At 50.1% G+C, this 27461-nt stretch overlaps 1 protein-coding gene across 1 annotated transcript in view; it reads right to left on the bottom strand.

The window, feature by feature from the left end:
- Positions 1-3058: 3058 nt before the first annotated feature.
- Positions 3059-27461, bottom strand: part of WARS1 (tryptophanyl-tRNA synthetase 1) — a 28431-nt gene continuing 4028 nt past the window's right edge. The window contains exons 2-10 of the mRNA XM_007455637.1: positions 24927-25140; positions 23827-23935; positions 15589-15708; positions 14694-14876; positions 9689-9789; positions 7642-7754; positions 7256-7429; positions 4385-4525; positions 3059-3220 (exon numbers count right to left, since the gene is read on the bottom strand). Of these exons, the coding sequence (XP_007455699.1) occupies positions 3059-3220; positions 4385-4525; positions 7256-7429; positions 7642-7754; positions 9689-9789; positions 14694-14876; positions 15589-15708; positions 23827-23935; positions 24927-25140 (1317 nt within the window). The remainder of the gene's footprint in view (positions 3221-4384; positions 4526-7255; positions 7430-7641; positions 7755-9688; positions 9790-14693; positions 14877-15588; positions 15709-23826; positions 23936-24926; positions 25141-27461) is intronic.

Here is a 27461-nt window from a genome sequence, read left to right as displayed (position 1 = left end):
CTGCTCCACGGGGCCTGGTTTGGGGTCTGGTCCCTTCCCCCCCTCCTGCACACCCCCCCCCCCCCGCCCCCGCACCGCCGCCCCGAGACGATAAGCTGTGCACAGGCTACACATGCCTGATGTCAGGGCCTGGCACGCAGCAGGTGCTCAGGGAGTGTGGAATGCATGAATGCATGAGTGAGTGAACGAAGTCCCGCAGTGGATTCCTGGAAGTTCATCGGGCTTGCAGTTAAAGATGCTGGGATGCTTTGGCCAGGTGCTGGGAGAAGGGCGTCTCCTAACAAAAGGTTTCAATATTCGTCAAACCCTGTGTCCACTTTTGGCAAGAAGACGACTAGTGTGTCCTCTTGCTTTGGCCCTGGAAGGAGAGTTCCTCCTTCCTCATGGGGAGGGTGGGGACCGTCGGTCACGGAGCACCAGCTTTGCCGTGCTGGGGAAGTGGCTCTGCAGGAAGGCCCGGGCCTCGCTCTGGCTGCAGCCTCTGGGAAGCAGGGCCCTTCGGAGGGTGGACGTGAAGGGACAGGGAAGAGGAGGGCTGGGCCCAGTGTCAGCGGGCCAGAGCTGGGCTCTCCTACTGAACGGGGCCACCCTAACCAAGTCCAGGCTGCACCTGAAGTTTCAAATGGGAGATAAAGGGTGGCCACCCAACGGCTCCCAGAGCCTGTGCTGACTGGGGGTCATAGGGCCTCCAAGCCGCATCTGCTGCAGTCTGCGCAGGGCCTGGCCCAGCTCTCCACTGCCGTCAGCGGGCTCCTCAGTGCCCCTCAGATGCAGCTCCACTGGGCTCCCCCAGACTGGGGACAGAGGCGGAGCAAGGTCTGAGGGGTGGACATTAACAGTCATGGGGGCTGGGGACCGACCTCCTGCCTCAGCCCCCCAACACCGCCGGGCCACACACCTTCCCATCCTCATCCACGGCATCTCTCGGGGAACTTTAAGAATCTACTGGTTTGCAGCAAAATGTGGCGGGTGGGAGGCTCTGTGGCCCTTACCAGCAGTGACCTTGGGCAAGTCACCTGCCCTCTGGCCCAGGGCCCAGCTGACCCAAACGTGAGGTGTCAGTGCTTTTGTTTTACGGGGAACGGGGGGTCCCACCCAAAGTCACTGGCCTGTGTGGGGCCTCAGCCCCACCCTTCTGTGGCCCTAGGATGACGCCCACTCCTTCTGGAGGCTCTGGCTGGGTGAAGGGGCGGCTCTGCCACCCCGGGAACGTTGCTGTGGTCCCTCCTGTGACGTGGACACAATGGAGCAGAGAGAGGTTGTCTCAGCTGCCCAGGCCACACAGCCTCGCCATCCTCTGGGCTCACCTCCACGGGCCACATCCGGTCCAGCGGGAGCTGAGGCCGGGAGAGGAGACGGGATGACCTCGTGCTGCACACGGCACCCGGCCACCCAGGTGGAAACCTCAGGGCCCTCACATGTAAGACAGCCTGTGTGAGGAGACAGCACACGAGACAGGATGGGCATGTTTGGTCACAACTCACTGTGTGGCCTCGGACAAGTCACAGTCCTCTCCTGAGCCTCTGTTTGCCCACGTGCAGTACAGGGTGGGCGGGCAGAGTGAGCCCAGAGCTCCATTCCGGCTGGGCCCCTGGCCTGGGCCCTGTCGCTACATGGCGCCGCTCTGATGCCCCCGTGCTGTCCGCGAGACAAGGACATCTGCTTGCATTCTCCAGCAGCTGCTGGGAACCTCCAGGGAGGGTGGAAACCAGCACGGGGAGACCGCTGAGCGCCAGGAAGGCGCCGCTTCCAGCTGCTTCCCGAAGCCTGCACCTCCACACCGTGGGGCTCCCGGGACCGCGCTTCCATCCCACACGCATCCCGGTATGACCCGTGCAGGAGCAAGGGCATCCACGGAGGGTCAGGCGCGGCACTGCCCTGCGTTGGAGCGAGGCCTATGCTCACCCCTCAAACCCCAGACGGAGCACAGTGACACAGGCGGGACCAAAGGAAGTTTATCTGTCATGAGTGAGACCAGAGTGGGGCACCCAGGAGTGGACCCAGCACCTCCAGCCAGGGCAGGCTCTTGGACCCAGGGCTTCCCCGAGACAGGCCATTGCTTTTCCTAAACTACACAGGGCGCTCGGTTAAACGGGCCTCCCATGGACACACAGCCGAGGGCCTCGAGGGCTACTGCACGCTGCCTAGCTGTGCCCACCCGTCTGGGGCACAGGCAGGGCACTGCTCTGCGCAGACAGACTTCCACGCCAGTCAAGTGTCAAAACAAAAGCACCAGCAAAGGCAACAGACTCCCCTCAGCGTCTGGCACAATCAGAGTAAAGCAGCCACCAGTTCTCAGGATGGATCTAGGATTACTTGGTGCAAACAAAATATTACTATGTTCAGGGAAAACAGCATGATTTCTGGAGTACAGTACATGCACGGTCTGGAGTTTAGTACGTAAACTGGGAAGTTTCACCCACAAAAGACTCAATTTAGTAAAAACTGGCCCACTCTGGCCAATATTCAGAAACGTTCAAGGCAGCTTTCAAGCTGAGGGGTCTCTTGGTTAAATGTTTAGCAAAGCTCTTGGCCAGCCTTCTTTTTTGATTTTGGGGGCATGTGCTGAAATACCTCTCGTGCCCATTAAGCTCCCCCTCAACAAGTTTTCGAAGCACTTCTTTTCGGTTTTATGAGAATTAACATCTTGATTCCAGGTATGCATACACAGGCTGCATATTCTTTGACAGAGCATGTTTAAGAGAATGTTTGGATGTAGGATGCTTTCAAACAGGAGCTGTCCTATGGACCAGAACAGGCTGGCCAGTGGACATCCAGCCCAAGGCTGCACATCCTTGGGGCTGCTCTGTGGGAGAGACTCCAGCTGGACTTGTCTGTGTGACCACTCAGTGTTACCCGGCACCCAGTCACCCCACAGGGTTATGCTCACAGGAGACAGGGAATGACATTCAGCAGAAGAAACAGCATTGATACACACAGAGGGCTTATAGACACCAGGCCAGTAATTACCGTGTGACACAGCCTAAGGGAGGTGGTGATTCGACTGGGCTGGGATTCTTGGTAAATTACATCTCAGGAAATGTATAGGGAGTGAGCATTACTCAAAGTCGTAGGACAGCTTCCGGGGAGTCATGAACTCTTTCACTATCTCGTCTGTGGCCTCCTTGCGCCGGGCCTGGTGCTCGGCGATCAAGGGCTGCAGAACGTCTATGAGCTCCTTCTTGAGCTCGCCGGTAAGCATGGCCCCGCTGGCATAGTCCTGCCCGGGAGGAGACAGGCCACGTGAGAAACGGCTGCGCACGCCCTGGGTACCTCCCTTGCCCGGGCACCACCCATGCAGAGCCTGGCACACAGGCGGCATAGAAAAACGAGAACCTTAAACCATGCCTTTCTTAAAATGACTCTGGGCCCTGGTGAGCAGCCGCGACTCAGGCTGGCACAGCGAGGGGAACAATGGGGTCTGCCACCCCACCTCGCCCACCCTCCTGCGGGGTCGGGGGACTCCAAGCCCTGAACCCGTGGCTGCCCCCTTCAGCCTTACTGGCTTCTCTAAAATCTCTGCCCAATCTTTTTTCATTTTCTGATTGTGATGGTAACATGTACTTACTGAACAAACTTAATAAGGTACCCAAACCACAAAGAAGCAGCAAAGTAAAGAAAAAAATCCCCTGCAAAGCCAGTGCCCAGAGGCTAAGGGCCACTGCTAATATCCTGGCATGCTTCCTTTTAGATTTTTTCTGGTGCGTTGTATTTAAACATAGTGGACCTCACTGCACGTCCAATTTGGTGTCCTTTTATCACTATCACTGGCGTATTCTCCCGTGTGATCATAAACCTCACACCTGCGTAATAATCCCTCCTCACAATTCTCAGTTAAGGTTTCCTCTGTTGTACAGAGTCTCTTCTGAACTTTTTGCTACTATCATTTTTACCATCTTTGCATAGAGAGCTCTTTCTTATTCAGGATTAGTTTCTTGGAAAAGATGCCAAGAATTGGAAAACCTGAAGCAGGGGCTATGAACATTCTTCGGGCTCTTTGGCTCGCTGAGAGGCACGCAGGGAACACTCGACTTACCCGGGTGAGCCCCAAAGCGTCTGGATTACAATCAGTGCAAATACGGCACAAACCCGCTAAATCGGTGGTGGAATTGTCTCAACATTGAAGGCGTCTTGATTTCACTTCTATTTCTCAATGACTAGTGGGTAGTGAGACTAGTGGCTGCTCACTAGCGGTTTGTATTTTCTCTTTTGGGAACTATCTGTTCATGAGGTTTCTGGACACGTGGTCAGAACACGCCTGACCTACTCAACTCTAATCTGGTCTCAGCTGAGTGCCTGCCCCTCAGGCACCAGGGACGCTGGCTGCCCCCAGCGTGGCTGCCAGGCCTCCCAGGTCCCATGTGGCACTGGGCCCCCACCTCACCTTCCTGATCTGCTCCAGCCTGTCGTCATCCTCCAGGAAGAAGGTCAGGTACATGAAGGACACGTCCACGTCACAGTTGCCCCCAAACTGCCGGTGCTCCTCCGTGGTGTCTCTGCCTCCGGAGAACGCGTGCTTGTTGACCTGCGCCAGTGAGAGGACACGCATGCTTGTTGGACCGCCGCCCTGCGCGTGCAAGCCGGCCCGAGCAGTGGGGGGAGCCCTCGGACTGCTCCTTCCCACCGAGCCCGGGACGGGCCACCGTGGGGCTCACTGCGGAGAAGGGGGGACCGGAGGGAGGATGAGCTCTGACCTCCCCAACCCCCAGAGACACAGAACAGAATCAGGAAAGCCAAAGCACCACCTGTGCTGAAATTTGGGGAAAATGTCCTACTGTCCTCGGGTTCAGTAAGAGGACAGATATGAGCCATCTTCAGAGCAAAAAGGACAACCAGAGAAGGGCAGCTGCTGCCTGGGAGGGCGTGCTCTTGGCGGAGGACAGGAGAGCAGAGCACCCCCCCAACACCCCCCACCGTGGACGGGAGGATGCAAGGCACAGGACAGGGCTCCCGGGAGGGCAGAACCCGTGAGGAGCACCGAGGTGGACAGGGCCCGCAGGCGGTGCCCACCTAAAGACAGGCACTTCGAGAAGCTGAAGAAAGAAAGACTCAGAAACTAACAAAATGAAGATAATCTTAGAGAAATCAGGGTCAAGAGGTAAGAGAAGAAAAGCCAAAAAGGGGAGACAAAGCTCCTTCAATGTTCTTTCAACGACTATTTGAGAAACCTATCACGTACAAACGTCACCCTCATTTTCTTCTGGAAAAGGGTGTGTCAACAGTCTCAGCGGAGACGTTTGGTAAGCCTCCCAGCAGGACTCCGGAGCAGATTCCCAACTGGATCATCCAGAATCGCAGACTAACATCATGGGGCAGAGGCTGGCGGCCACGAGTGAGGCCAGAGAAAGCTGGACTTTCTGGTGGGAGTGCCAGCGGCTCTGAGGGACAGCGCAAGCTCCGACCTGTCCCCGGGCATGATGTCCCAGGGAGGCGGGAGGCACATTTTGGCCCGCGTGACAAAGGAGCGGTCCAATGATCCACGTTTGAACTGAAATCTTAAATTTGGGTGGCACTCTACAGTTTGCAACCACTTTTATGTGTGATCTCATGGAAGCCTTGCCCCTAGTCTGCAGTTTTGTACAGCTGCTCCCACTTGACAGTGACACCTGGACAGCCATAGTCACCCACCAATGGCAGGTAAGTGGCGGGGCCCAGACAACCCAGGGCTCCTGCCTCCAGGCCACCCGAGGGCCCAAGCCGTGCGGGACCCGGGTTACGGCCCTGCCCCACTGCTTCGCAGCTGTGTGAAAGTAGGGAAGCTGCCGGACCCCTCTGAGCCCTACTTCCTTGCTTACGAAATGGACGCAGCCCCCGGGGTGGCTGTCAGGACTCAGTGAGCTTGCACAGGTGAGCACGTGGCAGGTGATCACGCAGCCAAGCTGCCGTGTCCCCAGCACTCTACTGTTGTTATTCGTGGGAGGGGCCTGGAGTGGATGCCCCCTCTCCTGGCTGGCGTGGAGATTCTGCTTCTGGAGTTGAAGGTGGGCCTGGGGATTGGGAACAAGGGCCTGGCCTGACCCTGTCCTGCCCCACAGGGTGCTCGTGACCCTGGCAGCCTGGGTGGCTCCCGACCCTCCACTCATTGCTCACCCAGCCCTCGGGTCTTTGCTGGTCCTGAGCGAATGAAAAATGTCCCAGAGCCAAAATGAGTTCTTTAAAACAACTTTCAAAAACAAAACAAAATGACTTCTCTGCTAGAGGGAACAGGAGCTTCCCTTCCCCTCTAACGCACTCCGTGCTCTGGAATTTTCGGCCAGAAGTGAAAGAGAAAGGAAAGCCCTGCTGAGGCTGGGAAAGCTGGCGGCTACCACTTCCTGGAAGACAGTGCTGATACTAAGGGTTCCCCATTGTCAACCAGAATTTGGGACTTTCCAGAAGGGGTAGGGGCCCGGTGGTAACTCAGATGGATGCACTACATGCCTCAAGTACAGTTTCTGTCACTCCTGTTGTAATCGTCCAACCCGCAAGCGTGCACTTGGTTCCAAATAAAATGTCAACAGCTTTGTGGAACAGTGAGGGGACTGAACACACACTGGCAGTTCAGAACTGAGCAACAGAAGTGCGGCCCTGAAAAGTAAGGAAGTTCAAACTAATTCTGATTTCCCGTTTCTCTGGTGACCCGGAAAATATTTACTGAGCTCCTGCTGCATGCCGGCCCGGGCACAGCACTCCCGGGCGGGACCCGACTGTGGAAGGAGGCTTATCAGTCCTGAGTCTCAGTGAGAATGCTCTGGAGAAAACCAGCCTCTGCCAGCTTGGTAACAGCAGCTCGTGGGCCGGGAGGGCATCTCCTGGTTTCCGGTGGAAACCTGGTCAAGCTGGTCATCCTCTGCGGGCCTCATCCTTCTTGTCTTTAAAGGGAACACACCACGATCTCCCAGTGAGAATTAAAACCTAGAAACATAAAGAAAGCACCTGGCCCAGCTCCTGGAATACGGCTGATGCCCAGAAATACACTACATTTTTTCTATCGTTTAACTGTAACTAAAGAAAATTGCCGTGATTTTGCTTCCCGAACAGTGTTGGTGAGGAAATCAGAGAAGAAAAAGAAAGAAAAAAATTCCAAAGCCTTGCCCACATGAAAAGACACAAATAAGAAAATCCCCCTGTTATCTGGGAACGGGGACAGGCTGCCTGGACCCTGGAACTCAGGGCCCCCGTGGCAGCGGAGGCCAAAGGACAGAGCAGCGCCACGCGTGTGTCCCCCCGTGGTGTGGCCCTGCGCAGAGGCCGCCTGCGCCCGGGCGCCGCTCACCTTGGTCTTGATCTGCTTGGCCGTGTCCGTGAGGAAGATGGAGGAGCTGGGGTCGCTGGCACTCATCTTGGTCCGGGCCCCCTGCAGGGCGGGGAAGAAGGCCGAGTGCAGCAGCGCTGGCTTAGGGTAGCCGATCCTGGGGGCCACGTCTCTGGTCATCCTGAAGTAGGGGTCCTGTGGGGAGGGAGGGGACAGTGGGAGAAGTGGGCCAGCTGCTAGCCCATGAGCAACCCCTGAGCGGGCCTCACAGCAAGCCCCAAGCTCCCGGTGAGTTCAAAGAATCAGCTCCGCCCTGCAACACCTTCTAGGCCCTCCTTTCCCACCGAAGAGGGCAGAGAACCTCCTGCAACACCCAGGATGACGCAGCTCTGGCCCTGCCTCCTGACCTGGTCGATGGCACACGGGATGAGGCACTGGACATCTGTCCGGTCTCGGAAGATCTGGGGGAACGAGTTGCTGAAGGAGGGAGCGGCCTGGATGGCAGGAAAACTGATCTTCCCTGGAAAGGAGGACAAAACATCTTTATGCACGAGACCGCTTCCTGCTGGAACTGTAAAAGGGGTGAACAAAAATCGGCTTTCTCTCCACTGGAAAAGTAACAGTCATTAAAGAAAACCTGAAAACTACAGAAAAGTAGAAGGAAGAAAAAAACCCCTATAGTCCCAGTTTGTGTCTCTCTTCACGCACTTTCTCTCCCTTTCACACGCTGCGGTTCAGTTGTGATTCTCCTCTGGTCTGTTCTTTACAGGTTCCACTTTGTACCCATGCTCTATCCCATACACGTACCCTAGACAGTCAGCCGTTCTCTACCCACTGGGCGTCTGGGTTGTTCCTCAGCTTTAATTATGATAAATCATGACATCTCGGTACATAAAACATTCTCAATATTTTGGATGCTGCTGTTGTTAACGCTGCTACTGCTATTTGCTTAGACCCGCAGAAGCGGAACTCTGGGGTCAAAGGGCATGGATCTTGGTGTGACCCTTGATAAGTGGAGCTGGGCCAGTCTACCCCTCTGCGCTGCCCAGGCATTTCCCAGGTAGCCCACGTGGCTCCGGTCCTGAACTGCTGTCTCTGTGATGCTCCTCCCGGCAGCTGTTTTCTCCCCTCTGCAGAAAGACACACCTCATTTCTGGGTTCCTTTCTGCCTCTGGGTGTCCACGTGGCAGCTGCCATTGGCACCAGCACCCCCTTTACAGCACTGAGCATCCCCGGCTCTGGCTCAGGGCCTTCCCTGGGCTCGTCTATGCCCCACGACTCTATGGAGAAGGTGTCACTGTCGTCCCCATTTTATGCACGTGGACACCAGGCTCAGACTGCCTCTGTGGTTTCCCGGGACTAGTGTGCAGTCAGTGAGTGGCTGAGCCAGGGTTCGAGCCCAGGTCTCCTGGCAGCAGAGTGTGTGCAGCTCCTCATCGTGCCTGCTGTCTCCCTACTCACTTGGGCAGCCTTCAGGGAGACACCTCTCCAGTCGATGCCAGGATTCCCAGGGTTAAGAAACCCTTTCAAAAGCACAGGGTTTATGCTCCAGTTGTCAGGAATGGATCTGACCGAAACATCAAAGGGTTCTGCTTATGTGAAAAGCCTCCCAATAAGGCCTCTGCACATTTCTCTCTGCACTCTTCCTTACAGGCCCCTCACGGTGGGCCCTGGAATGTGCTCCCTCCCAGCAGGCACACCCAGCACAGAGCACCTGCAGGCACATCCTGGGAGCTGCCCAGGTTGGCAGCTACTAGGCCTGGGGCCGTGCACCCAAAATAAAGGGGAGGGGGGTCCGGAGACCCAGCCACTAGTCTCAGGACTGATCCTCTGCTCAAGGAGCTAAGGGTCTCAAAGGAGAGAAAGCCAATGCATCTGAAAGGGGCATGGAGGGAGATACAGGGAAAGGGGCGTAAACGTGGGCAAAGGGGGCCTATCCACTGGGGACAAGCCTGGAAGGAGAGCGAGGGAGGGCAGGCAGGGTGGGCTTCCCAGGGCCTCCAGTCAGGACCCTCCTTTTGCAGGTGGGGAAGCTGAGGTCCAGGGAGACAAAGACAGCAGGTTCCGGCCACAGAGCAGGCCCTCCTGCAGCCCCTGGGCCCCCACCAAGGCCTCCCACGCGGACTGGCATCCCAGGAGCAGGCGGAGGACAGAAGTCATCCGTACCCTTCTCTTCCTTCTAAACCTTAAAACGAACGGATGACTAAGGAGAGGGGACAGAGTGTGTCCCGAGGGATAGCTCCACATGGCCCAGAAAAGGGGCCAAAGGCATCACACCAGCTCTTGATGTTCCAGGGAAAACCCACCTATTTAAAGAGACAAACTGCAGATGCTACCATCTCAGAGAGAGCTCAGCCCCGGGCAGGCACCAAGCGCGTCAACCTGCCTCCTGCTGAGCTCGGCTCCTTTCTGAGGGCAGCTGGGTGGGGACCGCGGGCAGCAGCAGCTCCTTACCGATGCAGTCACTGTCAGTGAAGCCGAAAATGCCTTTCACCTGGTTGAAGGTGACGTGCTTCTGTATCTTCACCACGTTCTTGTAGAAGCCTGGGCTCATCCTGCAAAGACAATCAGAATCAAACCCCGGACCCAGAGGGTGGCATCCACTGAGGGCAAAGCAGCAGATGGTACAACATGGCAGGCCAGACACAGGCCGGAACACACTGGGGAGGAAGGCGCCGTGGCGCCCCCTGTAGGCAAAGATGCCTGCGGGAGGCGAGGCGAGCACACCTCTACCTGTGGAAGGAAACCAACGTGAAGCTGATGAGCAAACAAGGCAAGAACACAGCAGACTCAGTGGTTAGCTCAGCGGCTAACGTGAGATACTTAAACTCTGCCAGGGTCACTGGCTGAGCATATGGGGCTTTCAGTCTGGGGGCCCCAGTGCAGCTTTTCTGTTGAGACGGACTGTGTGCTTTCTCGTGGGAGATTACCGTTGACTCTGGAACAACGCGGGTCCACTTACACGTGGTACTTTTCAATAGTTAACACTGCAGTGCTACATGGTCTTGGCTTGTTGAATCCACGGATGTGGGGAACCTAGGCTGTGGAGGGCCGACTGTGAGTTATACGTGGATTAACCTCCTCATTGTTCAAGGATATTTGCAACTTGTTGCTGGATGGGAGTGTCCGGATAGCAGCTGACGGGCCCAGGAAGGAGGGTCTGTCTCAGTGCAGCTGGTCCTCTCTGCATCCGGCCACCACTGTCCCCTCCACCGTGGGGCAGCCAGGCTGTCTGGACAGGGCGAACTCTCCTGGGTAGTGAGGGGTGTGAATACGAGGCCTGGATCTGTGGCAGTCATTCTGCTATTAGAAGGAACTAGGCTGAAGGGGCAAAACCCAGAGGGGCTTCTTACACTGCGTCTTTTGGCTAACATACTCAGTAGCTTTTCCTCCAGGCCCTACCATGTGTCAGGCACCATCAAGATAAACAGGAAAAAGGCGGGAAAGCTGCCGTTTACTATCAGGGGGCAGGAGCTGTGCTGAGTGCAGGAGATACACTGCCACTGCCCCGCTCCCCTGTGAGGCGGCAGCTTCGCCTCCACTTTCACAGAGGCTCAGAGAGGTTATGGTCATAGACCTAGTGAATCTAGGACCTGGGATCCAAACCTAGGCTCCTCTGGCCCCAAGGCCTGTGCTTTTCTCACCACATCTCACAGCGTTTGAAGAGTTTAAGGCTTCTGGCCCTGACGGAGGGCCACCGAATGCCTCTGGACAGGCACGGGGCGAGTGTCAGAAGCGCAGGGATGCCGGCTGCCTGGGTCTAGGGCAGCCACAAGGCAGGGAGGCCAGTAAAGGCCAAGGCCACCGCAGCAGGGTCTGTTTGAGTTGAGCAGAGTCCCACTCAGACAGGGAGCAAGAGCAGGGGAGGGATGGTGGCTTCCACTTCAGCCCTGGGGGCACCGGCCAGGGTGGGAACAGTGCTGCGGAGGACGCGCCACGAGCAATGGCAGCAAGCAAAGCACTCCCAGCACAGGTCACCCCCCCCGACACCCCCCGACGCATACTGAACACATCAGAGAGCAGAGCGGGATAACCACCTGGAGAGATGCCCGCTCGTTCATCCTGCTGGAACAGGAGCGACCTCCCGTGCCAGGGGTCTCCTGGGGAAAAGCAGCAGGCCTCGTGCTGCCTATGCCACCAGGGGGGGATGGGCAAGAACTCCATGCATCCTGGGGTTGAGGCGACCGTCAATACTAGTCCCCTGGGCAGATCAGCCGGTAGGCCCATCCTCTTCTGTCTGGGGTCGTGCTGCACAAGATGGCCTCCAAGCCCCACAAGGAGGGAAAGTCTACGGCATCCCTAGTATCAGAAGCAGTGCTTCTGAAGAAGGCCGCCTTGACCGTTCTTGGAGGCCGGGTCGCTCTCTGGCTGCACCAAGAGCATGGCCACCCCCTGCCACCCCCCAGGGATGTCTATCCCCCGGGCTCGCCCCTGTGCCGATGCAGCGTGACGCACCCCGAGGCTTCGCCTTGGGGACCAGGAACAGACCCAGCTGCATCCTGTATATGAGGGCTGGGTACCAGTTTGTCCCCCAAGAACACCTGCCCTTCACACTCACATAGCTTGGAGAACATGGCCTGGATTTCCTCACACAGGCAGGTAAATGAGCGACAGGGTTCTAAGTTGGAAGAGTTTTTCAAGAGTGACACTGGGCACTCACCAGGGCCAGGCTCTGCTGAAAGTGCTCCACATGCAGCAATTCAGTGGTCAGTCCTCATGAACCTGCAGCGTAGGTGCTCCCATCCACTGAGCTAACCACCCTGTCCTTTCTGTTCTTCCTTTGTCCTCACAACACTCATTCTCACCTGGTTTACTACCTGTTAACTCCCGTTAGAGAGAACCTGACAGAGCAGCTGGATAACTGTCTTGGCTGCTGAACCCCCAGCATCAGTCTGACATGTAGTAGATGCTCAATAAACACCTGTCCAACACTCACTGCCCGAGTCACACAGGAGGTGGCGGTCAGGACGCGAGCCCAGGCAGGGCACTCTGAACCCCTCGGCTAGACCACCCCTAACTAGTAGTAACCCCCCACTGCATAGGAAAACGGGAGCTCAGAGAACTGAAGGACTTGCCCACAGGAACCAAACCAAGCCCGGCACAGAGCTGGGTCTGGGCCACTGGCTTTCAGCGTCCTGGAGCAGTGTCCTTCCACCCCTCAGGGGTCCTGGCAGGAAGGCCCCTCTGGGCCCAAACGTGGAGGGGGAGGACAGGGTGGCGGGAAGCCTCAGCTCCAGCACCGACTCCTTCCCCCATGGAGCCCCCCAAGGGGATGGAGGAGGCTTTGCCGTGTTTCTTGTTCGTAAGGAAGATTGGCTTGGGAAGGAGCTTTATGAAGTCAGAGATTTAGATTTTGAGTTAAACTTCAAGAAAAAAAGTAAAACGCTTGAGTGTTTAGAAGAAACTCTTAAAGGGAAAAAGACACTTGAAAACAGCCTTTAACATTTAAATGTCCCTCCTAACTTTAGGTTCAACATAAAATACCTAAGAAGAGCTAGGACAGGCCCTTTGTCTGGGCTTTCATCTTTACCCCACGTTCATAAAGAAAAAGGGAGTTCTTAGGGAGCAAAGGTGGCAGAATTGAAGCTGCAGGTACCAGAAAGACAGGGTGGAAACCAGTGGCCACAGACGCCACATTCTCTCAGAACGAGCTGAAAGCACGGTGGGCCATGGTGGTCTTCTCACGTGGACTGTTCCAAAGTTCACGCCCCCCGCCCCGAAATTCTCACAGGACTCATCAGAGGCGTTTGTTTCTGTCCCATCAACATCTCAGCACCACAACGGGGGACTCTGTTTTGCTCAGTGCTGTGTTCTCGGGGCCTCGGGGGGCACCTGCCACAGCGAGCACGCCGTGACCGCTGCTTTACTGGTCTAGTGCGAGAGGACAACCCCTCACACTGCACCAGAGGGGGGCCCGCGGTGCAGGGGAACCAGAGGGGGGTACCTAAATCTGGCTGCAGGAGGGACAGCTCCCAGGAGAAGGCGGTGCTCGACCACGTGTTTGGCAGGCAGCATAGGAATCCGCGGAGCTGGGAGTCCCGGGGTCAGGGCAGAGAAGAGCAGGGACAGAGGCGAGGGTGTGGAACAGCAAATTGTTCTGTATAGCTGCAGGGGGCGGTGACCAGAGAGGAACACAGGCCAAATCACAAGGGGCTGGTGTGCAAAGGAGAAAGTGAGAACTTTATGATGATGGAGAACCAGGAAAGCTGTGAGCAGGGGACTGAGCCACACCTGCCTTTTAGAAAGAGCGCTGGCTGGTGGGGGACCAGAGGCTGAGAGGGGCCACGGTGGGTGGGAAGAGGCTGCACAAAAGGATGCCAGTGACTGTGTGATGCCAGCACTGCCTTGTCCTAAAAAGAGCAGCAGAACCCATGGTGTGTCTATGGGTTCAAGAAGTTGAATCAGGTCCTTTTAAGGAATAGGGGGAGAGAAATAAAACTAAGTGTCATGAAAATGATAATAACGGTGACAGCTAAGGTCTCATCTAACCCTATTTCATGGACCAGACTTGCTGACTCACAGACCCTGAACAGAGGAGACCTGGGACTCGAACCCAGGTCTATTTTCCTCCCTTGGAAGGTCATGTTTCTTCATGGACCCCACAATGCCTCTGTGCCCACAAGAGAGTGATTAATAAAATGTAATAGGTAAAATTAGAAAATTCATTCATTTACTGGCTGCTAGAAAGGTCAGATTTCATACCAAGGCGTGTCTTTCTCTCAATGGCTATAAAGCTACCCGTTAGATTTCAGTAGTTACAAGAGGAACCCTTCTGGGGCAATGTTAATCAGCAAGCTCCTCTGTACTTACTGCTCACACAGCCCTTTGGTGTTTCCACTACACCCTGTCTGGGCCTCTAACGAATCTCCTAACAGGGGCCACACTCCATCAGCAAGTCGGGCCCTCAATCACTGTCCCCCATGGGCGGCCAGAGCCGTGCAGGGAGCGCCACATCTTAGGGGCTCGTGCAATATTTGGTGACCCGAAGAGCATTCTTCTTGGGGCGGCGGACAGAGTCTTACTTTTCTAACACACTTCTTGGTAGTCGTCTGGAATGAAGTTCAAAACCGCAGAAGTTACAGTTTGAGGACTTCCAGAAGGAAATCTTTTGGACTATTAAGTGTCCGGTTTAACTAGACTGTGAGGGAATTGTGTCACCAGTGAGTCTTTTCTCTGTAGGGAAAAAGGTACACTGAGAAAGAGAAAGACACCCAAACTGGCACAACTGACCATCTGTGGAGAGAAACTACGACACAGATGCACATCTGTCACAAGCTGAGGATGGAAATCGTTATTTGTCAATGAACCAATAAACCAGACCATAACATTTAATAAGGGAAGAAAAACATTTTCCAGACCTCGAGATGCTTCAGGTGTTTCAGCTGCAGCCGTGGCCGTGATGACTTGTCTACAATCTGCATCTACTTAGTTAAAAGGCAGCCAGGCGTTCTCTCCTTACCCCATGTAGTCAAGGTCAGAGAAGATGAAAGTCTTCTTGATGTCAAAGCCGCAGGCGATGATGTCCTTGGCGTTCTCCACAGCGTAGCCATAGGCCTGATCCAGGGTCAGGTCCTTCCAGAGGTACTTCTCGTCATCGGTCATCTGGATGACCAAGGGCACGTTGAACACATCCTGCAGCCACCTAAGAGAGGGGGGGAGAAGGCTGCCATCTCACTTCCCTGCAGAAAAACGCCACTGTGCCTCTGAAAACACGGTTCCTGCTAACAATGTTATGTCAAAACGACCCTGCCCACAAAATCACACGCTCTGATCACACTGTGAATTTGACTCCTGTTAATAGGGCTACAACCGTTTATTACCATGTCAGCTCTGTGCTGGTTTCCCTGCACACTTTATTTTGAAGCCTTACGAGAACTGTAGGTGGTAGGTATTATTACTCCCTCTGGCAGATGTGGAAACTAAGGCCCAGAGAAGTAACTCTTCTACGGTCACATGGACAGGGGAAGAGGAGGACGCAGGTCCACTGACTCCAAAGCAGTGCTTTCTCTACCACCCACATCCCGCTAAAGTGACACCAGGAACAGGGTGAAGAGAAGCCACAAAGGCAGCAACTCCCCAAGACCTTGGTTGTTCAGGCAGACGTGAACCAGTACTGTCTTGTCAGTTCTAGACAAGGTTTGTGACTAACAGAAATCTTTGCTTTTTTTTTTTTTTGGCAAAATAATACATTTATTATCTATGATTGGCAGATATACTGCTGATTTAGTCCCTCCATGGTTCAAAAGAATTTCAAAATAACAAACTAATTTTATACACCATACTCGATCAGCAATGTGACTAACATTTCTGATTCGCTAATACAAGTGAGAACAGTCATACAACGCAATACTTACTTTGTGAAGATAAATGGGATGAGGTGACCTACGTGCATCGCTTCAGAAGAGGGGCCCCTGCCCGTATACAGGTAAAATGGTTTCTTATTTTCATAGGCATCAAGAATTTGATGCATGTCTCTAAAGGAAAAAGGAGAAAAGAAAATAGTGTGATGTTCTGAGAAAAAAATCGTGGTGTGAATGCTCATTTGGAAATGATAAACAGACAAGACAACCCGGATAATCACTAGAGCTTGTTAGCCGTGGCGCTTACGCTGTAAAAACAGCAGGAAACTTCTTCTGAGCTGGTTCTCCTGTGACTGTTTTAAAAGTGTGAGACATGCAAATTGGGAATAATGTATTTAAATGTTGGTCAGACACTGGACCTCTCTTGGAATTCCTCCAAGTATCGACGTTGACATACTGCCTGCTTCACACACTTTCCTGGGAGTGACACCAGGCCAACACCACCCAGTCCTTGTTGAGAACCACGCAGCATCAACACTCTGCTGGCCCAGACGGGGGAAATTGCAGGGCTCCCACAGTCCTGACTTAGGGAGGGAAGTGAAGGATGCCCCCAGGTGGAGATCTGCTTTCGGCTCCCTCAGCTACACTGGGACCAGGTGTCTTCATCTGGGAGTTATTCTGGAATCATCCACCCTCCCCAAGGACTGGGGTCCACTGACAGTGCACACGAAGAGGCCTCCTCCCTGGCGGTACATCAGAATCACCTGGCCGGCTGTTTCCACACCACATCTGCCTGAGGTGTGCCTCCACAGACTCTGGTCCAGTGGGTCTGGGGTGACGTCTGGGAATCTGTATTTTTAAAACCCCTGCCGGTTCAGAATGGCCATCATCAAAAAATCTACAAAAAATACATGCTGGAGAGGGTGTGGAGAAAAGGGAACCCTCTTGCACTGTTGGTGGGAATGTGAATTGGTACAGCCACTATGGAGAACAGTACGGAGGTTCCTCAAAAAACTACAAACAGAACTACCATGTGACCCAGGAATCCCACTACTGGGCATATACCCAGAGAAAACCATAATTCAAAAAGAGTCATGTACCAAAATGTTCATTGCAGCTCTATTTACAATAGCCAGGACATGGAAGCAACCCAAGTGTCCATCAACAGATGAATGGATAAAGAAGATGTGGCACATATATACAATGGAATAATACTCAGCCATAAAAAGAAACGAAACTGAGTTATTCGTAGTGAGGTGGATGGACCTAGAGACTGTCATACAGAGTGAAGTAAGTCAGAGAAAAAGAAATACCGTATGCTAACACACATATATGGAATCTGAAATGAAAAAAAAAAAAAAAGGTTCTGAAGAACCCAGGGGCAGGACAGGAATAAAGACGCAGATGTAGAGAATGAACTTGAGGACACAGGGAGGGGGAAGGGTAAGCTGTGACAAAGTGAGAGAGTGGCATGGACATATATACACTACCAAACGTAAAATAGATAGCTAGTGGGAAGCAGCCGCATAGCTCAGGGAGATGAGCTCAGTGCTTTGTGACCACCTAGAGGGGTGGGATAGGGAGGGTGAGCGGGAGATGCAAGAGGGAGGAGATATGGGAACATATGTATATGTACAGCTGATTCACTTTGTTATACAGCAAAAACTAACACACCACTGTAAAGCAATGATACTCCAATAAAGATGTTAAAAAAACCCAAAAAAACAAAACAAACAAAAAAACCCTGCCAGTGACTGCAACATTTGGCAGGGTATGAAACCACCCTTCCAGGGTGTGAATGTTCTTTGCTTCTGGGCAAAGTATGCCCAAATAAAAGAGGAATAGCTGCCTTTTCCAGAGGTCTGGGTAGGAGAACCCAGACAAGAGTATTCTGAAAGTGACTTCTCCTTATACCCCAGACCAGGGGTTAACACTGCTTATCTCTGGGCTGATAGGATTAGGGGGATTCTGGTTTTCGTGCATAGTTTTGATTTTTCCTCAAGGAATGATTACGCAGTGCTTCTGAAATAAGGAAAGAATGAAACACTTGATTTTGGAAGAAAAAGAGTCCTTTGGTTCTCACGAGTAATCAAATCAAACTTTTATCGGCTTATAGAAAAGAAAAAGAGTACAGCCGTCCCACGAGCTGCTCTTTTTATTTTTTTGCCGCACCGTGTGGCATGTGGGATCTTAGTTCCCCGACCAGGGACTGAACCTGTGCCACCTGCAGTGGAAGCACGGAGACCTAACCACTGGACTGCCAGGGAAGTCCCGGTTGAGCTGCTCCAGATGGCTTTGTAGGAAGTCTCTGAGCACTCACGATGTGCTGTCCCGAGGGCAGGGTGCTGACGAGGCTCCCATGCTGAGCTCAGCTTTGTGAGGATGGCTTCCAGCAGGGACCCCTCAGCTGCAGAGGGAGACAGTGCGTGGCAGATCTCATCAAATACCTACTTTACAGATCTGAGAGGCATTCTTAAATTTGAGCATGGCCAAAGCTTCAAGCCCTATGCCTCCCTAAACCAAGAGCCTACAGCATTATAATACTGAAGTAAATAAGTCACAGGGCAGTGAGAACTGTAAAATGCTAAGATAAAAAAAGCTTGAGCTAAAAAAACAAAAGACTCAAATTACCAAAATCAACAGTACTAAACACTTTGTAGGATTAAAAAGGATTGTAAGGGAATAATACTAGGAACAGCTGTATGCCAGCAAGTTAGACAACCTTGATGTAATAGACAAATTTACCAAAACTGACTCAAGAATAGAAAATCTGAACAGATCTATAGCAAGCAAAGAAACTGAACTAGGAATAAAAAAAAAGTCACACAAAGAAAAGCCTCGGGCCAGATGGCTTCACTAGTGAATTCTCTCAAATTTTCAAAAGAGAATTAACAACAATCCTTCACAAACTTCCAGAAAAATGGAAGAGGGAATACGTCTCAACTCATGCTATGAAGCCAGTATTATTCTGATACCCAAAGCAAAGACATCAAAAGAAAACTACAGACCAATGTCCCTTATGAATACAGACGAAAAATTCTTCAGCAACTCACAAACCAAATCCAGCAACATATAAAAAGGATTACACACCATAATCAACTGGAATTTGTTCCAGGAATGCAAACTTGGTTCAACATACAAAAATCCATCAATGTGATACACGGTATTAACAGAAAACATGACAAAAGCCACATGATAATCTCAACAGAGGAAGAAAAAGGATTTGATAAAACCCAACATTCTTTCATGATAAAAATACTCAACAAACTCAGAATAGAAGGGAACTTCCTTAAAATGATGAAGGGCATTTATGGAAAACCCACAGCTACTCAATGGTGAAAGACTGAAAGATTTCCCCCTAAGATCAGGAATCAGACAAGGATGCTCACTTTCACAAGGACTGTACTAGAATTTCTAGCCAGAGCAATTAGGCAAGAAAAAGAAATCCAAATTGGAAAGGAAGAAGTAAAATTACCCTTACTCGCAGGTGAAATAATTCTATACAACAAAAATGCTCCAGAATCCACAAAAAAAGAAAAAAAAAAAGAGAATGTTAAAAAGAAAACCACAGGCCCCAAATGGTATCATGTTAAAGCCCATGATACTAAACCTAGACTTAATATCTGATTTAACTGCACTTTCCACCTTCCCCAGAAATGTAATCTTAATCAACCAGACTGGAATTTTCTGCTCAGCACCTATGAGGTAAACTGTCTCCTGCCCTACACCTTCGATCCCTCAAGAATCAATCTGCATGGTAAAACCCTTGCTATTCCCTTCCACAAAAAGATGTCCTGGCCTAAAAATAATCCTTTTTTTCCTTTTGCTAATTCCTCCCTTGCCCCACCCTTCTCCCTGTAAAAAGCTTCCATTTTGTAAAACCCCTTGGAGCGCCTTTCTAGTTGCTAGATGGGATGCTGCCTGACTGATGAATCACTGGATAAAGATAATTAGATCTTCAAATTTATGTGGCTGAATTTTGTTTTTTTTAATAAGAACTAATAAAGGAACTCAGCAACGCTGCAGCGTGTAAGATCCACAAACAAAAATCAGCTGTGGTATTTCTACACAGTAGTGCAATATTGTGATTGATTATAAGAAATATATATTTGGTCTTCGTTCTATCCTGTTTCAAGCACAGAGCTCCTTTAACCATTGTGGGAATTTCCTAAGTGAAAAGAATGATAAAGATAGGAGTGTTATTCATATAATAAGCTCCTTTCAACCACTAAAATTTATGTTACTTAAGTGACTTTTGGAAAGCCCGTAGATAACCTAAGGAGGCGGGCTGGTTCCCAGGGGAGCTAACTCTGATTAGAGGATTGGAAATGTCAGTCCCCCCTGCCTTCGCCCCACTTTCTGGGGAGGGCGGAGGGGCTGGATATTGAGTTTAATTACCAGTGGCCAGTGATTTAAATAATCACGTCTATGTAGTGAAGGCTCTATAAAAACCCAAAGGACAGCTTCAGAGAGCTTCCGGGTTGGTGAACACATGGAGAAGTGGGGAGAGAGGTGCCCAGGGAGACCATGGAAACGCTGTGCTCCCACACACCTTGCCTTGTGCACCTCTTCCATCTGGCTGTTCTTGAATTATACCATTTTATAACAAACTGGTAATCTAGTAAGTAAAATGTTTTCCTGACTTATGTCAGGTGCTCTGGCAAATTCACTCCACAAAGCAGTCATGGGGCCCTCTGACTTATGGCACGGGTAACAGTCCGGACTCGTGAATCTTGTCTGAAGCAGGGAGGTGGGGGGCAGTCTTGCAGGACTGAGCCCTTAACCTGTGGGATCAGACGCTATCTCCAGGTAGACAGTGTCAGAACTGGGTTAAATTGTAAGACACCCGCTTGTGCTGCAGAACCTCCTGATGTGTGGAAACCCCACATATCCGGTATCAGAAGTGAAGCAGAGCTGCAGTGAGCACTGAGCTAGAGGAAACACACAGGATTGCGCTTTCCCTTCAGAAACAGCAATGAACAATCCAAAAAAGAAATGAAGAAAACGTTATTTTCAACAGCATCAAAACAAACAAAACCTTAGGAATAAATCTAACAAAAGAAGTGCAAGGCTTGGGGCTTCCCTGGTGGCACAGTGGTTAAGAATCCGCCTGCCAATGTCGGGGACACGGGTTTGAGCCCTGGTCTGGGAAGATCCCACATGCCACGGAGCAACTAAGCCCGTGTGCCACAACTACTGAGGCTGCGCTCTAGAGCCCACGTGCCACAACTACTGAAGCCCACGCACCTAGAGCCCGTGCTCCACAACAACAGAAGCCCCCGCACCGCAACGAAGAGTAGCCACATGCTCACCGCAACTAGAGAAAGCCCACGCGCAGCAACAAAGACCCAACGCAGCCAAAAATAAATAAATAAATTTATTAAAAAAAAGGAAGTGCAAGACTTGTACACTGAAAACTATAAAACACTGCTGGAAGAAACTAAAGACCTGGTGAATGGAAAGACGTCTGTGTGCATGGATAGGAAGACTTGATATTTTAAGACGGCAACACTCCCCAAATTGATCTATAGATTCAGTGCAAAATCTCTACCAAAATCCTAGCTGCCTTTTTTTACAGAAATTAGCAAGTTGATCCTAAAATTCACTTGGAAATGCAAGGGACCTAGAACAGCCAAAATAATCTTGAGAAGAACAAAGTTGGAGGACTCACACTTTCCAGTGTCAAAACTTACTATAAAGCTACAGTAATCAAGACTATGTAGTAATATTTAATAAACCCTTAAATATATGGTCAATTGATTTTCAACAAGAGTGTCAAGAAAATTCAACAACAGTCTTCAAAAAATGGAGCTGGGACAACTGGATATTCACATGCAAAAGAATGAAGTTGAATCCTCCCTCACGTATATACAAAAATTAACTCAAAATGGATCAGAGACCTAAATGTAAGGGCTAAAAGAATAAAACTCTTAGAAGAAAAAACAGGTGTAAATATTCATGACCTTGAATTAGGCAATGGTTTCTTAGATATGACACCAAGCAACGAAAAACAAACAAAAGAAAACTGGATTTCATCAAAATTAAAAACTTGTGCTTCTAAGGACACTGTAAATGAAGAGCTAATATTTGCAAATCAAGTATTTGATAAGAAACTAGTATCCAGAATATATAAAGAACTATTATAACTCAATAATGAAAAGATAAATAACCCAATTAAAAAGTTGGTAAAGGATCAAAAGAGACAGTTCTCTAAAGAATATATAAAAAAAGCCAATAAGCACATGAAAAGGTGCTCAACATCATTAGTCATTATGGAAATACAAATCAAAATCACAGTGAAACACCACCTCACACTTACTAGGATGGCTATGGAAAAACACAAAATGGAAAATAATAAATGTTGGCGAGGATGTGGAGAAATTGGGACCTTTGTTTGCCCTTTGCTGGTGGGAATGCAAAATGATGCAGTCACTGTGGAGAACAGTTTGGAAGCTCCTCAAAAAGTTAAATGGTTAACTTATGACCCAGCAGTTCCACTCCCACGTACACACTCAAGAGAACTTAAAATATATGTCCACATAAAAGCCTGTATACAGGACTTCCCTGGTGGCGCAGTGGTTAAGAATCCTCCTGCCATTGCAGGGGACACGGGTTCGAGCCCTGGTCTGGGAAGATCCCACATGCCGCGGAGCAACTAAGCCCATGCACCACAACTACTGAGCCTGCGCGCCACAACTACTGAAGCCCGAGGGCCTAGAGCCTGTGCTCCGCAACAAGATAAGCCACTGCAGTGAGAAGTCCGAGCCCACGTGCCACAACTACTGAGCCTGCGTGCCTAGAGCCCGTGCTCCACAACAAGGGAAGCCACAGTGATGAGAAGCCCGCCCATTGCAACAAAGAGTAGTCCCCGCTCACCGCATCTAGAGAAAGCCCTCACACATCAATGAAGACCCAACACAGCCAAAAATAAATAAATAAAATAAATAAATTTATTAAAAAAAAAAGCCTGTATACAAGTGTTCAGAGCAGCATTACTGATAACCCAAAAGTGAAAATACCCCAAATGTCCATCAACTGTTGAATGGGGGAGGGTATGTCCATTCAATAAAATATTTTTCAGGTATGAAAAAGAATGAAGCACTGACATATGATACATCATGGAGGAACTTTGAAAACATGGTGCTAAGTGAATGAAGCCAGACACAAAAGGCCACATGTGGTATGATTCTATTTATATGAAATGTGCAGAACAGGCAAATCCATGGACACAGGAAGTAGGTTAGTGGTTGCCAGTGGTGCTGGTGGGGAGGGAGGAATGGGGAGTGACTGCTAATGGGCAGAGGGTTATTTTTTGGGGTGAGGAAAATGTTCTGGAATTAGACAGTGGTGATGGTTGCACAACCTTGTGAATACACCAAAAAAACCACTGAATTATGTACTTTCAGAAGGTGAATTTTATGTCATGTGAATTAAATCTCAATTGAGGAAAAAGCTTTGCATTCTGCCCAGAAAGAGGGCTGAGCGGGGCTTGGAGTTCTCTGCCTGTAGAATTTAAAGTGTTCGGCAGACTGCCGAGTTCTGTCCTGCACGTGCTCTCCGTAACCCTGATGTGCGGGCAGAACACAACAACCCTACCTTGGACTATAAACTCCACGAACATGGCCTTGAACCCAACCCGAGGCGATGTGTGGGGTGGGAGAGGCAAGACCTCACTCAGAAGCCGCCTGTTCTCTGATGTTATCTGCATGGAATTTATGACCTCAGGTAGGGATATTCTGTGCATGTTCGCTCTATTAGTTTCTTTTTTTTTTTTTAATTTTTTTTTAACTTTTAATTTTATATTGGTGTATAGCCAATTAACAATGCTGTGATAGTTTCAGGTGCACAGCAAAGCAACTCAGCCATACTATTAGTTTCTCTTTGGCTATTATTTATGAGTAGGCCAGTACAATAGGAGGAAGAAGTATGTAATTTCAGGAAGCCTCCTGCTTATCTCATGGGAAATGCTGAACCTGGACACGTTCATCTCTTTTGTTTTGTGACATTTTATAGTTTATAGCACGTAACCTGGCATGAATCTCACCTGCTGTGTACTTGACCTCCACCTTGTGAGGTGGGCAGTTTACAGATGAATAAACTAAGGGCCAGAGGTGAAGGGACGGGCACCATCCCACAGCCAGTTACTGCCAGCACAGGAGGTGGAACCGGCCTTCTGCCAACTGGCAACCACTCGCCGCAAGGGCCTGGGGGTCTGAGGGAACAGCACCCTGCTGGTTTTCTTCATTAAAAGAAGAGGAGGGGTGGGAGGCCCTGCGGTGAGAAGACCCTGACCTGTGCGAGAAGAAGATTCCCCTGCGCAGGAAGCGGTGCGGCCTCTGACCCGTGGCTCTCTCTATCCGGTTTATCAGCTCCTTGTCAATTTTACTGCTTCCGAACCGAACTGGAAGAAAAAGAAGAGATGCCGATCTTAGGTGGTGGGAGGTTTGGTGATATTGCTGAAATGAGAGGGAAAGACTTGTGATCCATGCACAGTCTCAACAGACCCAGGCCTCTTTAGGCCTTAGGCTTTGGTCCCTTCCACCAGCCCAGAGTGCAGGTCACAGCCCGCAGAACAGAAAATAAATTACAGAACAAAATGCTCTTTTGTCTGGGATTGGATTCTGACAGGAAACAGATCCAGAATACAGTTTAGCTAGCAACTCCAGGCAACCGCAACCACACACACACACACACACACACACCCACGCCCCCACTGCTTATTGTTTATTGAGCTATAATTTATATTCTCACAACCATAAATTTAAATAGTCTTTAACCGAATTAACGGCTGCCTTCAAGAGAATTTTCCCTCATTGATAGTCTATACATAAATCATGGAAAATGGCTTAGACTTAGGTAAGAACATTTTAGTTCTGTTTCTTTTTTGACAGCCATCAATGATCTCAGAGTAAGGATTTTCCTGAGCAGGAAGCCCTCCAGTGAAGGGCTTGGCAGTGAGGACCTGCCACCTGTGAGGAGTCATCTTTCTTAAGCTGACTTCCAGCTGTTTAGCTCCACACTCAGTATCACACTGGAGGAGAAACCTTAAGTAATCTATGACTGACTTGTACCCACTAAGTTAGAGACAATTTAAGTGACTGTAAAGATGCCCAGTTCCATGGACCTTCCCCAAGTTCTGAATTGCTCACAAAAAGGAAAAAGCTTCTACTAAGCTATCTACTATAAGTCATTATTTTGAGATTTATTTTATATTGTTATGTTAATTAAAAATAATCCTCTGGGAATATAATGTACCACAAAAAATTTTAGGATCTATTTTCCCCTTGGCATTGAAGCTTGACTGGATGTATGATTAATTCAAATTAGAAAACATCAGTGGAATCAACTCAATGGAATCACTCCTAAAAGCTGGGGCTTTTCCCATAACGTACCAATGAGCTTGTCATAGTCAATGCCTTTTGCACTGCTTGTCTGTACTGTCCATGGGTCCACAAAATCCTCGCCTGCTTCTGTGGCATCCAGGCCACTATCACTCCCAGGTGCCGGGTCCCTTGGAGGGTAGTCAGCCTTGTAATCCTCCCCCGTGGCAGCTTTGTAGCTCATTTTCAAGGATAACAACATCTCCACTGCGGAATCAATTTCATTCTGCACAAAGGAGCAAGGGTGAAGTCTGAGTGTATTAACAACGACTAACATTTGCCGAATGTTACTGCTGTGTGGCAGGCGTTGTGCTAACTGCTTTCACACATATTACCTCCTTTAGCCTTACAACGACCCTACGAGGAAGGCGTTATTGTCACTGTCCTTTTCCAGTTGAAGAACGTGAGACTCAGAGAGGTGAAGGAGCTTGCCCATGGACACACAGCAAGTCATGGGCCTGACGTATTTTATGATTTTAAAAAAATCTATTTATTTATTTATTTTTGGCTGCATTGGGTCTTCGTTGCTGCACGCGGGGTCTCTCTAGTTGTGGAGCACGGGCTTCTCATTGCGGTGGCTTCTCTTGTTGCGGAGCATGGGCTCTAGGCGCGCGAGCCTCAGTAGTTGTGGCTCATGGGCTCTAGAGCGCAGGCTCAGTAGTTGCGGTGCACGGGCTTAGTTGCTCTGCGGCATATGGGATCTTCCCGGACCAGGGCTCGAACCCGTGTTCCCTGCATTGGCAGGCGGATTCTTAACCACTGCACCACCAGGGAAGCCCCTTTGTTTTTTATCTGTTGGTCTAGTGCTACGGATTACTACCACAGACACTATAGGATACGTGTAGCGACACAATTTACACCATTGTTTATGACAGAGTTAATGTGCTAAATGTTACTTAAACACCACCAATGCCAGCGAACATATGGGACAAGCTCCACTAATCAATTACACTGAGCTCTGCATTGGAACTTGTTTTTACAATCCACACAGGTTGAGATGAATATTTATGGAAACTTAAACAACGATGCCACCAAGGACAGCAACAGCAACTCAAGTAGACACTGTGAAAACAGATAAAGGCAAGGAAAAAATATAGACTTTCAGGTCATAAATTAGGGAGGGATTCACTGGGAAACAGTTATACTACAGCATTTTGGAGTCTTATCAAGCTGTCCAAAGTGTTTGCACATTTAGTGTTTTAAAATAAGCATAAGAAAAACAAATGTAAAATGTATCCTTGGGTAAGCTGGAAACCTATTAAAGACCTCCTCTCTTCCAGGAGCCCACACTAGCCACCCCTGGAAGCCTGGCATTTAAGAAAGTAAACCTAATTAAGCAGATTAGTCATGCTATGCCCTAAAGCTCTATTCCCATAATTGGCCTTGCTGGATTAGATCACAAAGAATATACACAGTCCAATTTGCTTGCCAAGGGAAATACAAACACTTCCATTTAGAGTTTATACATAGTGTGCTATAAACTGGGCTTCCCAGTGGAGAAACATCACAGCACCAAACTCCATTCAGAGAGAGCTCCTCTGTCAGGTACGGCACCTGGGCCACAGAGGACTGTTACTGTAGGGTGATTTCGCAAGCACAGATTTGTGTTTCAAACTCCGAAACCATCTGGAATTCATCATTTAAACGAGTCAGAGTTGTGGCATCAATAGCCCCATGGATAGACCTCATGCAAGAGATAGGATGTTGGCCTACCTTAGATAGGCAAGCATGTTTTCCTCACCTCATTACGGTAGTGCCTAGGCTGTACTTGCAACAGAATAAAGGCTTAGCAAGCATGATCTATCGAGTTATCTATGGGAGAATTACCTTGCTTTGAAGTGCCCTGAAGTCACTACCCTTTAATCACCAGCTATGTGACATTCATACTCTATGTGGCCTAACTCAGCTTCCAACTAGGTGGCTGTTTGAACGTCAAACATCTAACCAGGGTCCCAGTTCACGGACCACCTGTTAACTGGAATGGGACCGAAACAGACAAGCAGGCTCGTCTTGTCCGTTTTCTTGTTCTCAATCTAACATGGACCAGGACAGATTTGAAAAGCTGATGTTCTGAAAAAAGCCAGACACGAAAGACTCTATATACACTACCTGATTAAATAAAGTTCCAACACAGGAGGAACTATCCACGGTGGGGGGGGCAGGGTGGAGGCCTCTCTTGGGAGGGTAGAGGCAGGGCCTGAAGTGGCCCGAGGGTGGCTTCTGTACCGTTTCTCCATCTGGATGCTGGTTACACAGGTTTGGTCATTTTGTGAAAATTCAGTGAGCTGCCTGTTTGTGATCTCCATATTTTTCTGAATGAATGGTGTATTTCAATTTAAAAAGTTTACTTAAACTAAAAGGAGAAGAGAAAAGGCTCTGTTCTCTACCTTAACCCCTACGATCCAGTGTCATCTCTTGAATCCCGCTCAAACTGTCTCCTGTCAGAGCCCCAAGATTCCAACCTACCCGCCAGGAGAAGCTTTGTGAGCTACTGTTTCTGAAAGCAGTGGGTGTTATTCTCTTGGTACATGAAGCAGAAAGAATGCC

The sequence above is a fragment of the Lipotes vexillifer genome, unplaced genomic scaffold, assembly GCF_000442215.2.
Source record: "Lipotes vexillifer unplaced genomic scaffold, Lipotes_vexillifer_v1.1 scaffold584, whole genome shotgun sequence".
NCBI lineage: Eukaryota > Metazoa > Chordata > Mammalia > Artiodactyla > Lipotidae > Lipotes > Lipotes vexillifer.
The sequence above is the reverse complement of the archived record's forward strand: the minus strand, read 5'-3'. Positions and strand labels throughout refer to the sequence as shown.